Source organism: Crocuta crocuta, unplaced genomic scaffold (assembly GCF_008692635.1).
Source record: "Crocuta crocuta isolate KB4526 unplaced genomic scaffold, BGI_CrCroc_1.0 scaffold233, whole genome shotgun sequence".
Lineage (NCBI taxonomy): Eukaryota > Metazoa > Chordata > Mammalia > Carnivora > Hyaenidae > Crocuta > Crocuta crocuta.
In genome coordinates, this window is record NW_027529526.1 from 7,408,052 (window position 1) to 7,422,519 (window position 14,468).

At 49.4% G+C, this 14,468-nt stretch overlaps 1 protein-coding gene across 1 annotated transcript in view; it reads right to left on the reverse strand.

Annotated features, from left to right (window-relative positions):
- Positions 1-601: 601 nt before the first annotated feature.
- The window catches only part of PARVA (parvin alpha), a 164,964-nt gene continuing 151,097 nt past the window's right edge, over positions 602-14,468 (reverse strand). Inside the window, exons 11-13 of the mRNA XM_077761186.1 lie at positions 13,845-13,946; positions 12,127-12,199; positions 602-2,671 (exon numbers count right to left, since the gene is read on the reverse strand). Coding sequence (XP_077617312.1) covers positions 2,595-2,671; positions 12,127-12,199; positions 13,845-13,946 — 252 coding nt within the window. The 3' untranslated portion in view covers positions 602-2,594. The remainder of the gene's footprint in view (positions 2,672-12,126; positions 12,200-13,844; positions 13,947-14,468) is intronic.

The window sequence follows — 14,468 nt, forward strand, 5'->3', positions numbered from 1 at the left end:
AACATTTTATATATGTGTTGATGCATTCTATGGTTGGAATATCTCTGGAAATGAATATGCAAAACCAGATCAAAACAGCTGCCGATAGTATCAGCTGCTGGAGGAGAGGAGGGAGGCAGACTGAGGTGTTTTACTAGATATTCATGCTTTTTGAGTTTTGTACCATTTATAAGTGAACTATTAAAATTATCAATGAGTGTAAATTTGGAAGAGAAAAGCAAAAAAAAAAAAAAAAGCTTACAGAGACCTGATTCTTGGTTTCTTCTTTTGAAAGAGGTGAGGATTAAGTGTGGTTTATTTGTTGTTCTGATGTCTTTCTCCACCTTCAAAAACATGGTCATATATTCAGCAGGAGATTCTAGAATCTGCAGGAAAACCTCCAGATGAGGTGAGATGACAGACTCGAGCCCTAGGTCTGGGCAAAGATGAGGCAAAGACCTCCATCTTGAGACACAGTATTGTGACAAATTAGCCCTGTTATTGAAAACCTCCCATACCATGTATGTGCAAAATATAAAAGGAGCGCTCTTAATGAGGCCACTCGTACCTTGTATGTTTGCAGCATGACTATAAAGAAAAAAGGACAACAAAGGAGACAAAATTCGTATAGCAAAGCATGTTTAAATGAATGCATTCCTCTTACTGCATCCCGCTCTTGGATTGCTCAAGGGGACAAAGCATTGGTTTATCTTGATTTGCTATCAGGATTCTTAAAAAAGCACAAACAGAAATATTACACTATTTGGTGTTTCTTAATGAAAATTGTAGTATTTCATTAATCACGTAAAAAGAGTTGTATTCTTTTACATAATTGGCACAAGAGTACATTGTCTTTCTATCTTCAAAGCTCCTCACGCGGAGGAACAATGATTTCTTAGAAAAAAATATCCACGGAAACATGTGGTGTATCTAAATTTTATGGGTTCTGAGTTACCACAGATAGCAGGAAATGTGTTGAAGCTGGAAGGAAATCTTTGGGACAATACGGGAGACCCAACTTGTTGTGGGTGGTGGTGGTGGGGTGCTGTGGGCTGTAGACAGAGATCAAAATTAATTCCTCAAACTAGAGGTAGGCTTTGGGCAATGAGCCGAAAGTAGTGACAAAACAGGCACAGACTTCAGGCAGGTCTACAGGCTGGTGTCCATCTGGCATGTTTAGGAAAAGTCTATAATGAAGATGTAACATCAGAACGAGTTATTCTTTACCCCGAGGCCTTGGTCCATGGAAGGGTGCAAGCGTGAAGTACCGCAAGCCCCATCCCTCTTCTGGGGGCGTCCCCCCCACCATGTCAAGTGTACAAATGCTTCCCCATGCTTCCTGTCCTTCTGGTCACCCCCACTTTGGCCCCTTTTCTATTCCCACAGAACCCAGCAGCCTGGGACTACCAGAGGTCTATATTTCAGAGCTGGGTTCACGGAGAGGGGATACTAGTTACTATAAGCCCGCGAGTAAACCCACGCAAGGAAACTGCTCGGCTGGGGTCTAAATGACTTACATTTTTCCTCGCCTGAATTAGCTGCTAATTGCATGTGGGCAGACTTAGCCAGAAATGGTCTAAATGATCAATTAGAAGGCAAAAAGGAGTTCCTTTCTTTAAAGTTCAAGGGTCCCTGTTGAAGGGCCCTACTTCCCAAGCCACGCTCACGTGGGCCTGCGCCCAGCGCTCCGTGGTGCCTGAGGAGACCGTGCATTTGCCTAACGATAATGAATTGAGTACTTATTTTGCAGGAAAATATAGGGCACTCCCATTACATGCAATCAAGCAAAAAGGCTGCAGAATGTGCCACTCCATTAATTTTAAACAGAATTCTTCCCAAATGTCACCCTGAAACCAGAGAATGGGGTTATTACAAATCTGAAGGAATTAAGAGTAATTTTCATTTGTACAAAGTAGTGGAGGGACAGGACTGCTGCCACACACACACACACACACACACACACACACACACACACACAATTCATTGACTTCAACTGGATGTGCCAATTTCAGTGTGAATCACTCAGCTTTGACAAGGGCGCCCAGAGGGGCGATGGGCAGGCTCCTGCCATCTTTGAGGATGCAAGTGTGCAACCTCAATTACAGACTCATGCAATGGGCTAGTTATTAACAAATACGTTTAAGGAAGAAAAACCCATGGTAGCCTCTGGCAAGTCACATAACCTCTCTGAGCCTCAGTTTCTTCATCTGAGGATTATAATCCTCCAAGGGAATTATAATACCTGCTTCAATGGGGATCCTGAGTGTTAAGGAGTTTGAGGATGTCAGAGTGCTTAGCGTGGCACCCGGTGCCTAGTTTACAACCATTAGATGGTAACTATCATCTTCGTTTTTTATATGCCAAGGGGAGTCTCTTATGCCTAAACTGGTTCCCAAATCGCACTGGGGAAATCTGGAGCTGGCACCAGATGGGAAGAGTGGCTGGGACAGTCCCCAGGGCCTGGGAGGTGGGCGTCAGCCCATCGGGTTACTGATCATTTCCTTCCTAACTTCAGCCCCGCTCTCCCTGGGTGGTGGCTGGACTGGCGGGAGGGCACACAGCTGGACACGGGAACAAGCGGGTTAAGGTGGCCGGGCAATGGGCCTGGGTGCCCCTCACTCCACGTTCCGGTACTTGGTGAAGAGGTTGTACAACACTCTCAGTGTGGACTTCAGGTCACAGTTGACAATGTCTGTGGAGAAAACAAGACACACGTTGCTTCAGTGAGGCCACCGAGCCCAAGGTAGATGTTCCTCCTGGTCTCCCTCCTTCCACCACCGGCCTCGTGTGCCCAGCGTGGTCCCGGGGTGGGTGGGTGTCCCCTCGCCCACAGGACATCATTCTGTGTTTCCGGAGAGTGTTCGGTCCTGCTGGGAGAGAAAAGGCACCCCCGGCGAGGCCACCAGAGGCAGGTGGGTGGTGAAGGATGGGCGGTGTGTGCAGCAAGAATTTGGAGCGAGGGGCAGAGGTGCCGAGTGTGGGGGGTCTCTCCTGGCCCCAGGGCATGTAGGCTTTACTCTGGAAGCAACATCTCCGGGTGAGGGGGCCCTGCCCCATCCCCTGAATCTCCCTGGTCTCTGGGGCTCCTCAGCCTTCAGCCTCGGCCACGGAGCCAGCCAGGAGGGGGGGGGGCGTGGAGGGCCTGGGGCTATAGCTGTGGGACCAGCACTGAGCGGCCTCTCCTTGGGCAGGGAGGGCCCCTGAGGGCACAGAGGCCCACGTGGCAGAGTCCTCAGTAGACAAGTGTCATCAGGGGACAGGCTGATGACATCCTTTGAGGCTGGGAGTTTGACTGTATTTTCAGGAGAGTTCCGCCCTGGGTTCCCCAGCTTCTGTACAACCATTTCGTCCCTCCCTCCCTTCTCTGGTTGTGACTTGAACCCTCTCCAAGGCCCTACCAAGCCCCCTATCTGCTCCCCCTGAACATGCTCCCTCTGAGAGCTGTCCTTTGAAGAACTGGGGTAGAGAAAACATAAAAAGAATTCTTTTTCCTCTTTATGAGGGCATATTTAGGCAATTAAATAAGGAAAAACAAAAGAAAAAAGAAAGGGAAAGCAAAAGGCAGGAGACTGGCTACATTCAGCGAATGTAGGCTGAGGATTACCTTGCTGGAAGGAACTGGGAGCTCAGTGATGGTCATGTGGGGCTTCCTGGGTGAGATTTCACTGACCTGTACGTTTATGTTGTATGCACCTTTCTGTATATGTGATGTTTTTCACCGTGAGAATGATTTTTAAAAACCTAACTACGCAGAGGGTCAGATGAGGTCAATGACGTCAGAGAAAAGAATAAATGCTCTGGGAAGCGGGGAGAGCTCCCTCTGAACCACTGGGCAAGGAGGGGCTGGGGAAGAAGTCCGAGTTCTAACCACGCCCTGGTCAACAGGAACAGGGATCCTTCTAGATCAGGCAGTGAAGGAGGCCAGCGGCTCCAAAAGGCTGGGGTGTGGCTCCCAGGTCTGAGCCTTGGGACCGTTGCAGCTGTGGCTGTCGCCGCTAGGCATGCTCAGGTCCCAGTGTCCAGGCTCTGCAGAGATCAACGCTGACTGGGCCGCAAGCCTGTGGTCCAGGGCAGGGAAACCTCCTCAGGGCTGCCCCAACCTCTTCGTAGGCCTCCTCCCAGCTGTGACCAATCCTGTCCACTCTAGCTGGGCTCGGACCCTGCTCCAAGGTCTCTTGCTGATAGACCAGGGTCTCCCAGGGACCGCTCGAGAGGCATGGGGCTCAGTTTCCCTTTCTGCTCCCATGTTGGTCCAGGCACATATTGAGCTTCTTTCCATCTAGGGCCCTGTCCAGTGGCTCAGCCAGGCTACCTTGCCCTGCCCAGGTACCCTCGGCCAGGTGGAGTCCTATGCCCTGTGGGCTGATTCCTGCTTTTCCCTGACTGCTTGCTGTTGCGTAGTTCTTAAGTTCCACTAAGGTCAGACATTCAGACGTTAGTCAAGGGAGGAACTGTTGGAAAGCGGAGAGGGACAGAGGTGAGCTCAGCAAGGGAGGGAGCATGAAGGGAAGGTAGCGAGTCCCGACTGGACTCCTCAAAGCCTCTTGCCCTCTCTAACCCAAGCTACCCATTGTAGGTAGACTATTCGATCTCTGGGTATGGTTGGACAGGATGTACACTGCACAATTCCAGGGTGAATCGTTCACATATCTGCAGCATCATTACCATGGGCTGTAGCATAAATGGTGCCCCTTGAAATTGTGCAGCCCATAACTTGTATGGCCATATAATTATTTCATTTCAGATAAGGTCCAAAATCTTAAATCACGACTTTGCAAAGCATGATGTGAACCTGGCCCACCTTTCTAGTCACACTCCCTGCTCATTCACTGTGCACAGGTCACATGGACTTCCTTTCACTCCCTCCCCTTGGCTGCATTTCTCTATCACCTTGGCCTCTGCACATGCTGTTGCAACATCTAGATTACCTTTCCCAAATAGTTGACCCCTGATCTTTCTGCAGATCTCAGCTCAAAGCACTGCTTCCTTAGGGCAGCCTTCCTGACCCCTGGCCTTGGTGAGGGTGCCCTGCTTTATGGTCACAAAGCCCCCATATCCTCCGTAGCACTCCCTCCAGTTCTAAATTGGTGATTTGTGTGCTCATCTGATGAAATGTCTCTGCCCTGGACTGTGTGCCTTGATCACAGCCAGCTGGTTTTATTTTGCTTCTGTGCCCTGCCCTGTACCTGGCATGCATAGACCTTGAAAGATATGAATAGATAGATGAATGAATGATTGCCCAGGGTCATGCAAGCCAAGGAAGAAAATTCCAGGAAGAAGAGAGAGCTGATAGGGCTCCAGGCTCCCACAAGGGTAAGACTGGAAGGTGTTCCCAAGGGACGTGGCTCTAACCGGTGGCTTGGGAGAGAGCAAAGCCATGTGCAGGTGGAGGCCAGGTATTAGCCACAGAATGGGCAGATGAGGAATGGAGGCCATGGGCATGGGCACAAAGGAGGGACTTGGGAGCTGATGGAGGACAGAGATGGAGGGAGGAGGACTTGTTCTCCCCTTTTATGGAAAGATAAGTTCTGAGGTTTCTAGAGAAGGAAAATGCCCATGATGGGAGAATGTCTCAAGCTGACCACTTAATTTTAATGCCTGCTCTGGTTTGAAGCCCATCTTCATGACAGCTATGTAACCCAGTTAAAGTCACTTGACTTCTCTGAGTCTATTTTCTCACTGGTAAAACTGGGTTTATGAAAAACATCTAGAACACATGAAGGCCTCCCTACACAGTAGTTTCCTTCCCCTTTCCTGTCTTTGCCTGTTAACAGAGCTGTTATGTACAGCTGCGCAGTCTGTGTACTGCACAACTCCAGGGGGTACCATTTACATAGACGAGGACACGCTCCCTGGGAAACTTGAGTTTCTTCTTTCTGTAGGCCACCACCACTGGATAGGCCAGGTGAAGAGTAGGGACTACAGTCAGAGACACTGACAACTGTCTGTTCTCATCAAGGAAGCCAACTACCACACAGTTCCAAGCAGGTCAGTAGAGAGAGAGGCTCCAGATTCCTGGGAATGAACTGTGACTCCATGTTATATAAACAGACCCTCTGGAAAGCCCTGGCCTAATAAATTGTGCGATTACTAACTCAGTACTGCTCTAACGACTGCTGTGTGCTGGCCCAGAACCCCTCTCTGGGAGCAGTCTGAACGGTGGAGCCCCTGGTCAGAAACAACCAGAGCTTGTTGGCCGGCCGGCTGTGGCCGAGGGAGAGACAAATCAGACCCCAGGCTACTTTAGGGAGGAAATAGGGAGAAAAGGCTCCCCGTTTGCCCCTCTGACTTGGTGGCATTAGTAATTCTTCTCATTCATCAGCCAACCGTCCAAAATGAGTTCATTGTTCTCTACATGATGCAGAAGTCAAAGTGGGGTGGGGAACTCTCTTCACACAGTCTTTACAGAGGGACTGGGCCGTGTATGACCATGCCCTCCATGGACCCATCTGTGCCACCAATCTCCCTTATCCCCACCTAGGGCATTGCTGAGGCCCTTTCTTGGAAGTTTCCCTGCTGGGTCCTCACATCTCTTGACCAAGGTGGGAAGACATCTGGTAGCTACCAGGTGGAGGATGCTGGAATAAGATGGGCAGCCACGGGCCAACTGGGGGGAGCCGGCCTCCGTCCCACTCCCACTGGATCCATCCTTTGGAGATGGGTCCTACTGGCGTCGGCCTGCTGTCCTATCCGGTGCTCTTGCTCTTTCCTTACGTATTAAAAATATTTAAATAAGATGAACAACCAGAAAAGTTCATGTAACCTACATGTGTGGTTTTAAATGCTTAGAAGAGAAACCCCATGTAACCACCACCCATGACAGAAGTAGGACATTGTCCACACTCTCAAAGAGCCGCCTCCCTGTCTGGTACATTCATTCCTGTCTGGCACTAGATTTCTTCAGAGTCCCCACTTGGCTGTCATGGTAGAGTCTTAACCATGTTCAGTGATGCGTCTCCTTGAATAATAATAATAGGGTAGGCAAGTGCACTGGAAGACAGGTGGTGTGATCCCCCAAGTAAAAAGCCATCAGCTTTGGGGCTCATGGGTGGCTCAATCGGTTAAGGGTCTGACTTTGGCTCAGGGCGTGATCTCATAGTTTGTGGATTCGAGCACCGTGTTGGGCTTTGTGCTGACAGCTCGGAGCCTGGAGCCTGCTTCAGATTCTGTGTTTCCCTCTCTCTCTGCCCCTCCCCTGCTCATCCTCTGTCTCTCAAAAAATGAATAAACATTAAAATAAAAAACTTTAAAAATTAAAAAAGCCATCAGCTTTATGCCAGTATTTCAAGTGCTTCACTGGCCATGAACGTGATGCTAACACTTGGTGTACTAAAAGTTTAGGAAGCCTGGGCAGCAAAAGTCATCTGAGATGCAAACCCAGTTCCCAGAAGGTTTCAAGGTACAATGGAACTTTGAACGTCAAAATCTGGTCATAAGCTTATTCTGGTCATAAGCCTCTCTCACCTGGCAAAGATAACCAGTATCCTGATTTTTATAGTGATTATTTCCTAGCTCTTCTTCATAATCCCACCAGCAACATATGTACTTTTAAATATCAGATTTTAGTTTTGTCTGTTTCCATTTTTTTATATATAAATGGAATCTTTGACATGTATTCTTTTGTGATTTCCTTATGCAAAATTCTGTTTATAGGGTTCATCCATGTTGCATGAGCCATTCATCTGTGTAAATGATTTTGAGGTGTAATTTGTTTTATTGAGATAGAACCATAGAACCATAATTATCCAGCTCTAATTTTACAGTTTTTCAAGAATAAGTGCTTCTCAATTTGTCCTCTACTCATGGTCAATATTCAGTGCCTTGAAGTCATTTTTTATCCTTTTGTCTAGTTTTATACTTGCCTTTTTGCATAGAATAATCACGGAGCTCTTCATGCCACAGTAACTAGAAGTCTTTCCCCTGACTTGTCCATTCATTTGTTGTCATTGTTGTATATTAATCCATGGTGTGACTGTTCTCTAATTTATCTTGTCTGTTGGGATGTGCAGTCCAGTCTCGGCTATTATGGATGGTCTTGGACTAGTTTACTTCCTGGTGTATGGACATGCATATATATGTGTGAGTTACTGCACCATAGAGTGTATTAGTTTCCTATTGCTGCTGTAACAAACTATCATGTATTTTGGTGGATTAAAAACAACCCAAATTTGTTATCTTATAGTGCCAGAGGCCCAAGTCCAAAATGGTCTTCTCTAGGGTGAATTAAGGTATCAGCAGGCCTGTAATCTCTTTTGGAGACTCCAGGGAACATTAGTTTTCTTGCTTTTTCTAGCTCTAGGGACTAGCTTCTGTAAGCCTGCATTCTTTGGCTTGGAGCCCCCCTTCCTTCTGCAAAGGCAGCAATGACTGTTTGAGTCTTTCTCATGCTGCCTCATTCAGACACTGAGCCTTCTGCTTCCCTGGTGATTATACTGGAACTATCCAGATGCTCTGAGGTAACCTCCTCATCTCAAGATCCTCAACATAATCACATCTGCAGAATCCCTTTGCCACATAAGGTAACATATCAGGTCCTGAGGATTAGGACGTGAACATTTTGGGGGCAATCATTCCGCCTACCACACAAAGCATTACAGATCTTCAACTAAATAATATAAAGACAAACTGTTTTGGAAAATGGCTGCATTTATAGTCACACCAGTAGTTTCTTACCAGTAGTTTCTGTTGCTCCACATCCTTGCTAACACTTAATACCATCAGTTTAAAATTTTTGCCACTGTCTCGTCTGCACACTACCTCCTAAAGGAATGAGGAAGAGAAATTGAACCATTTCCTGTATTCCCAGCCACTAACCAAGTCCTTCCCAAATGAATTGAGCCCTTGGACCTCAGCTGCTGTCGCCTGCCTGGCTTTTTAGCATTGCCTTGAGTCTGGCCCCAACTTTCAGAGTCTTTAAATTTTAGATATTCCATCAATCTGATGGCTGACCTACACGCTTCATTCCTGCCTGGAACTAGATTTCTTTGGAGTCCCCACTTGGCTATCATGGTAGAGTCTTAACCATGTTCAGTGATGTGGCTCCTTGAATAATAATAGGGTAGGCATGTGCACTGGAAGGCAGGTGGCGTGATCCATCAGCTTTACGTCAGTATTTCAAGTGCTCACTGGCCATGAACCTGATGCTAACATTCGGTGTGCTAAAAGTTTATGAAGCCTGGGCTGCAAAAGTCATCTGAGATGCAAACCCAGTTCCCAGGAGATTTCAAGGTATACCGGAACTTTGAATGTCAAGCAGTGTGGCAGAGAATGCATTCCCCTGACCTTAAAAACATTTGCCATGAAAAATGCCTCCACCACAGTGGGTCTGATTTTGCAAGAACCCTCAAAGAATTACCCATGCTGGCACCTTTGTAAAGTCTGCAGTATTGACTACTGAATCTACTTTACAGGTAGAAGCACAGAAGCCAGAGGGAATGCTGGGCTATATACCTCATGCAAAGTACAATTTCACAAGATGCCATTTCAGTTCTCCTTTACGCACTGGAAATTTTCAGTGCGGGCATGATGCCCAGGGTAACAGCAAATAGAGCAGATGTGTTTTTCCATGGCCACGGGTCAGGAAGTTCCATATTAAGCAGTTCAGTCAGTAATTGTATGAGAAATGTCCTCTAAATGCTGAAATAGCCCTGTAGGTTAATTGATATTGGGAAGACTGTCTGTTCTGAGGGAAATAAATGCCTGAAAATGGACGTATCAGGAGGAGTCCTTCTCATCGGTGACCAGGAAGTTTCATATTAGGCGGCTCAAGAACATGGAAAGAGAGACGCTGGCCAGATCTCTCCTCTCCTGCTGTCCCTCCTATTCTGAAGTGGGGTGCCCATCATCGGGCCCCAGGGCTCAGAGTCCATTCCTAATGGCATTAGGATGGCCCAAATGACCTTGCCAGGAGAGGGCCCCTAAAAGGAGACCAACCTTGCTAGAGGCAAGTGGCAGTGGCCGGGTGCTCAGAACAGGTGGGAATTAGTGAGAATATGGGGTTGGCTTTTGTTGGCCAGAGCTGAGTTAACAAGGTCTGTGATGACGCATGACCCAGGGACACAATGCACATCTTCAGAATCCACCTCTCTCCTCTGGTTTTCCTGCTTTCTCCTCCAGCTTCAAGAAAGGTATTTCTACAAGACACTGCCCTTAACCCTTTTCTTTGCATGCTTTCCTCTTGTCTGGCTTCCACTAAGTGGGAGACTTCCAGTTACACAACCACAGCCCTGATCTTTCCCCCTAACTGTGGTTCTATTTGGTCAGTCCGTCAGGACTGACATCCTTATGTCCCCTGCCAAGCCTGCTTTTCCTCTGGGTTCCCCGGCACTGCTGATGGGGCCCCATGTCTAAGTATCTGTTCTTCACACTGCCTTCCAAATGAGCTCTCTGGAACAGAGCTCCAATCACATCGCTTGCCTGTGTAAGAAACTTCCATGTCTCCCACGACCTACAGAATAAAGTCTGAACTTTCTGCCTTAACATCAGGTCCGTCCGGGACCTAGCACCAGTTCATGTTATCCTCACGAACCATTATTCGATTCATATTCTTCATATTCCAGCTGAATGGGGGATAGCTTAACGTTGATGATCAGGTGGCAGGTGCTATGCATCAGACCTCATCACCTTTAATCTTGTCATGTGTATGTCTCTAGAAGTTCTGTTTTTAGAGACACGATGAGTAGGCTCAGAGATGGTAGGTAAGTTGCCCAAGGCCACACAGCTGGCTAGTGGGGTGGGGACTGGATCCGGCGCTGTCACGAGCTTAGCCACATGCTCTGCTCTCTCACACACGGAGCCCCTGCCCTTTCCCCAGGCAGGACTTTAGCTCACACTGTCCTCCATCTGCGATGCTGCCTCCTCTGTCCTGATGTCCAAATAAAAGCCCTATCTGATCTTTACGGTTTAGCCCAACTTTCACCATCTCCATCAAACTGTGATTTGCCCAGACTGAAGCGATGTCACCTCCTCAGTTCTCTCGCTCTCTTAGCCGTCCCTCTTTCATGGCAGTTGCCACAACTGTCAGTCTGTCATGGTTACGGGGCACATCTTTCCTCACCCCTGAGTGGCTGCGAATGCCTTGAGGTCAGGGCCAGCACACCCCTCTTGGTATATCACCATCTGTGGGGTCTCGGGCCCACTGGACAGTCAGTGAATGACCCCCCACCCCGGAAGTGGCGGTGTGGATGGAAGCACGGGCACAAGCAACAATGGAGAATGAACGCACCCAACCCCTACTGATCCACTTTCCTTTAAATTTTTTTTTTTATGTTCTATTTATCTCTAGGAGAGAGAGAGAGAGACAGCGTGAGCAGGGGAGGGTCAGAGAGAGAGGGAGACACAGAATCTGAAGCAGGCTCCAGGCTCTGAGCCGGCAGTCAGCACAGAGCCTGACGCGGGGCTCGAACCCACGAACCGCGAGATCATGACCTAAGCGAAAGTCGGATGCTTAACCGACTAAGCCACTCAGGCGCCCCTGATCCACTTTCCTTTAAACAACCAGGCAAAGGAAAGCAGAAGGGCCCACAAATGGAGAACAGAAAATTATCTGCAACAAAGTGTTGACTCACCAGCGCTGATAAAATGGAATATTTCTGTCAGTAAGTCAATAAACATCCCCACCAAGAAGGCTCCCGGGAGAAACGTGCCTCCCATATGCACAGGGGCACCCGCTCTAGGACTGAGCCTGGGAAGGCTGCTCCATCTGCATTTTTACCCCAGTCTAAGATTTGCGACCCAAGCCCAATACATCAGTCCTCATCTTTGGTAGAGTTGGAGGGAGCCGAGAATGGGAGCGGCAATTACGCTCTGAGCAGAGCTGCCGGTGACAACTCCTGAATCCTCCCCCTGCCTGGCTGGGGTGCAGCAGTTTGACAGGTCAGCAACCTGCCCAGGGCCAGAAGAACCTGGAAACTGTAGCATCTCTGCTCGGGCCTTACACCGCAATCCCGCGTGTGGGATCTTTATTTGCAGTCACAAAAGATCTCTAGGACTGAGCAGCTGTACCCCGTCCCACCTCCCCCTGAAAACGGCAAAGAAGACTTCAGGGAAGAGACTGTTCCCTTGATATTCATCCAACACGAGGCTTGCCCTGTGCCCTGAACACTGACGTGTGGGGTCTTGTCGCAAACCCAGGGAAGAGCAAAGTACCTTCTGGCCGTGGTTTTGGCTTTTCCAGTCCCCCATCTTGCATGAGCTCGAAGGCAAAGGAGACATTCAAGACCTGGAAAGAGAAATGTGGTGCCTATGTCATTGTGCATGGATTTCTGGATGCCTGGAGCTCCTGGGGCCTGACCCTAGGAAGCAGAAGATGCAGCACTACAGCCAGGGAGCAGAGGCTGAGTACACATGATCTTAGCCAAAAGGCCGAGAAGCGATATGAGGCTGAATAAAAATGAGGCCCTCAGAAGATATGAACAGACACTTCTCCAAAGAGGACATCCAGATGGCCAACAGACACATGAAACGATGTTCAGCATCCCTCCTCATCAGGGAAATACAAATCAAAACCACACTGAGATACCACCTCACGCCAGTCAGAGTGGCTAAAATGAGCAAATCAGAGAACTCTAGATGCTGGCGAGGATGTGGAGAAACGGGCACCCTCCTACACTGTTGGTGGGAATGTAAACTGGTACAGCCCCTCTGGAAAACAGTGTGGAGGTTCCTCAGGAAACTAACAATAGAACTCCCCTATGACCCAGCAATAGCACTGCTAGGAATTTACCCAAGGGATACAGAAATGCTGATGCATAGGAGCACATGTACCCCAATGTTCATAGCAGCACTCTCCACAATAGCTAAAACGTGGAAAGAGCCTAAGTGTCCATCAACAGATGAATGGATCAAGAAGATGTGGTTTATCTATACCATGGAATACTACATGGCAATGAGAAACAATGAAATCTGGCCATGTGTAGCAACATGGATGGACCTTGAGGGTGTTATGCTGAGCGAAATAAGTCAGGCAGAGAAGGACAAATATCATATGTTTGCACGTATAGGAGGATTAGGAGGAACTTGACGGAGGAACAAGGGGGAGAAGAAGGGCGGAAATGGTGGGGGAAAGGGAGAGAAGCAAACCATGAGAGACTCTTGAATGCTGACAAAAACTGAGGACTGATGGATGTGGGGGGAGGGGGGATGGGCATGGAGGAGGACACTTGTGGGGATGAGCACTGAGTGTTATGTGGAAACTAATTTGACAATAAACTATTAAAAAAAAAAAAAATGAGGCCCTAATTTGAAGGAGAAACAAGGCTACCAAGACGGGTGGGCCATGTGGAGTGTGAGCTGGTTGGTCCCAGCTGCCTGTTGGTGAAAGGTTCGTGGAGAAGTTCAAGATCTCCCTGTCCTGCTGTGTTCCCAGGTCAAGCACCAGGACTTTAAACTTAGGGCCATCACCATGGACAGTTGAGAGGATCAGATGGCAAAACACGTTCAAGAGGCAGAGAAGGGTTATCTGCTTTGGACCAGATGTCCCTTGTCTAGCGGGCAGGCCGTGGTACCCATGAGAGGCATCGGAACCAGGCTGAGTGTAAGCCTTAGGTCCGGCCAGCTTTGCAGCCACCCTCTCTGTCATGTCTGGGGAGAGAGGAGGCTGGGCTGTGCCCCTGGTGGGAGCATATGGCTAGGGGCTCGGGACCAGACTGCAGCAGGAAGGGAGGGCTGTTCCAGATGCTTGGCGGCCTGCAGGTAGCTCTTTCCCAACTCAGCCGTTCATCAGAAAGGGCCCTGCATCCAACCGCAGAAGCCTGTGGACGGGTGGGAAGCCGCTGTCCCTCCTCTGCACTGGGCGCAGCACAGGTGTGTGCAGATGAATTGGGGGGTATGCGCTGGGGGCCTCCCTTGAGGTTCCTTCCACTTACCTTCTGTTCAAAGCTGTCCGGGGTCAGGAAGAAGCTGTGCAGGGGCACGAAGTAGCCCTCCAGGAGCCCCATGAGCAGCACCAGGTACACCCCATCTGCAAACTGGAGGGAGAGGGCCGGGTGAAGGCCCTGGGCCCCTGAGCCCTCCGAGGCAAGTCCTATCCAGGGCACCCCTCGGCTATCATGTCAGCACCCCGAAGGCTCCATCCGCAGGCAGGCTGTTGGCTGGGGTTGTGGGGCAGCGGCCTGAGGCAGGAAGGTGAGCTTTGCAGCAGACCCCACCCAAGTCTAGCTGGTCCAGCACAGGAGGCACGGCCATGGTCTGGGCCTCAGCTGATCCCGCCTGACCTGAACGCTGGGCATGTGCTCGTCCCTGATCTGGCCTGGGGACCTCAGAGAGAGGTCCGGTGTGGCTCTGCCCCTGAGGGACTCACAGTCTAGTAGGCAGACAGGTGTGGAGGAAAGGCAGCAGCGCTCTGATGGAGGTGAGCACACTGGCCTGTGTGAGATTGACAGAGGTTGGCCGCTCCCCCTCAGGACTGCAGGGAAGGTGTCCAGAGGTGGCAAAGCCTGAACGGAGACCTGAGGGATGAGGAGGAGCCAGCTTGGGGGGGGGGGGGGGGG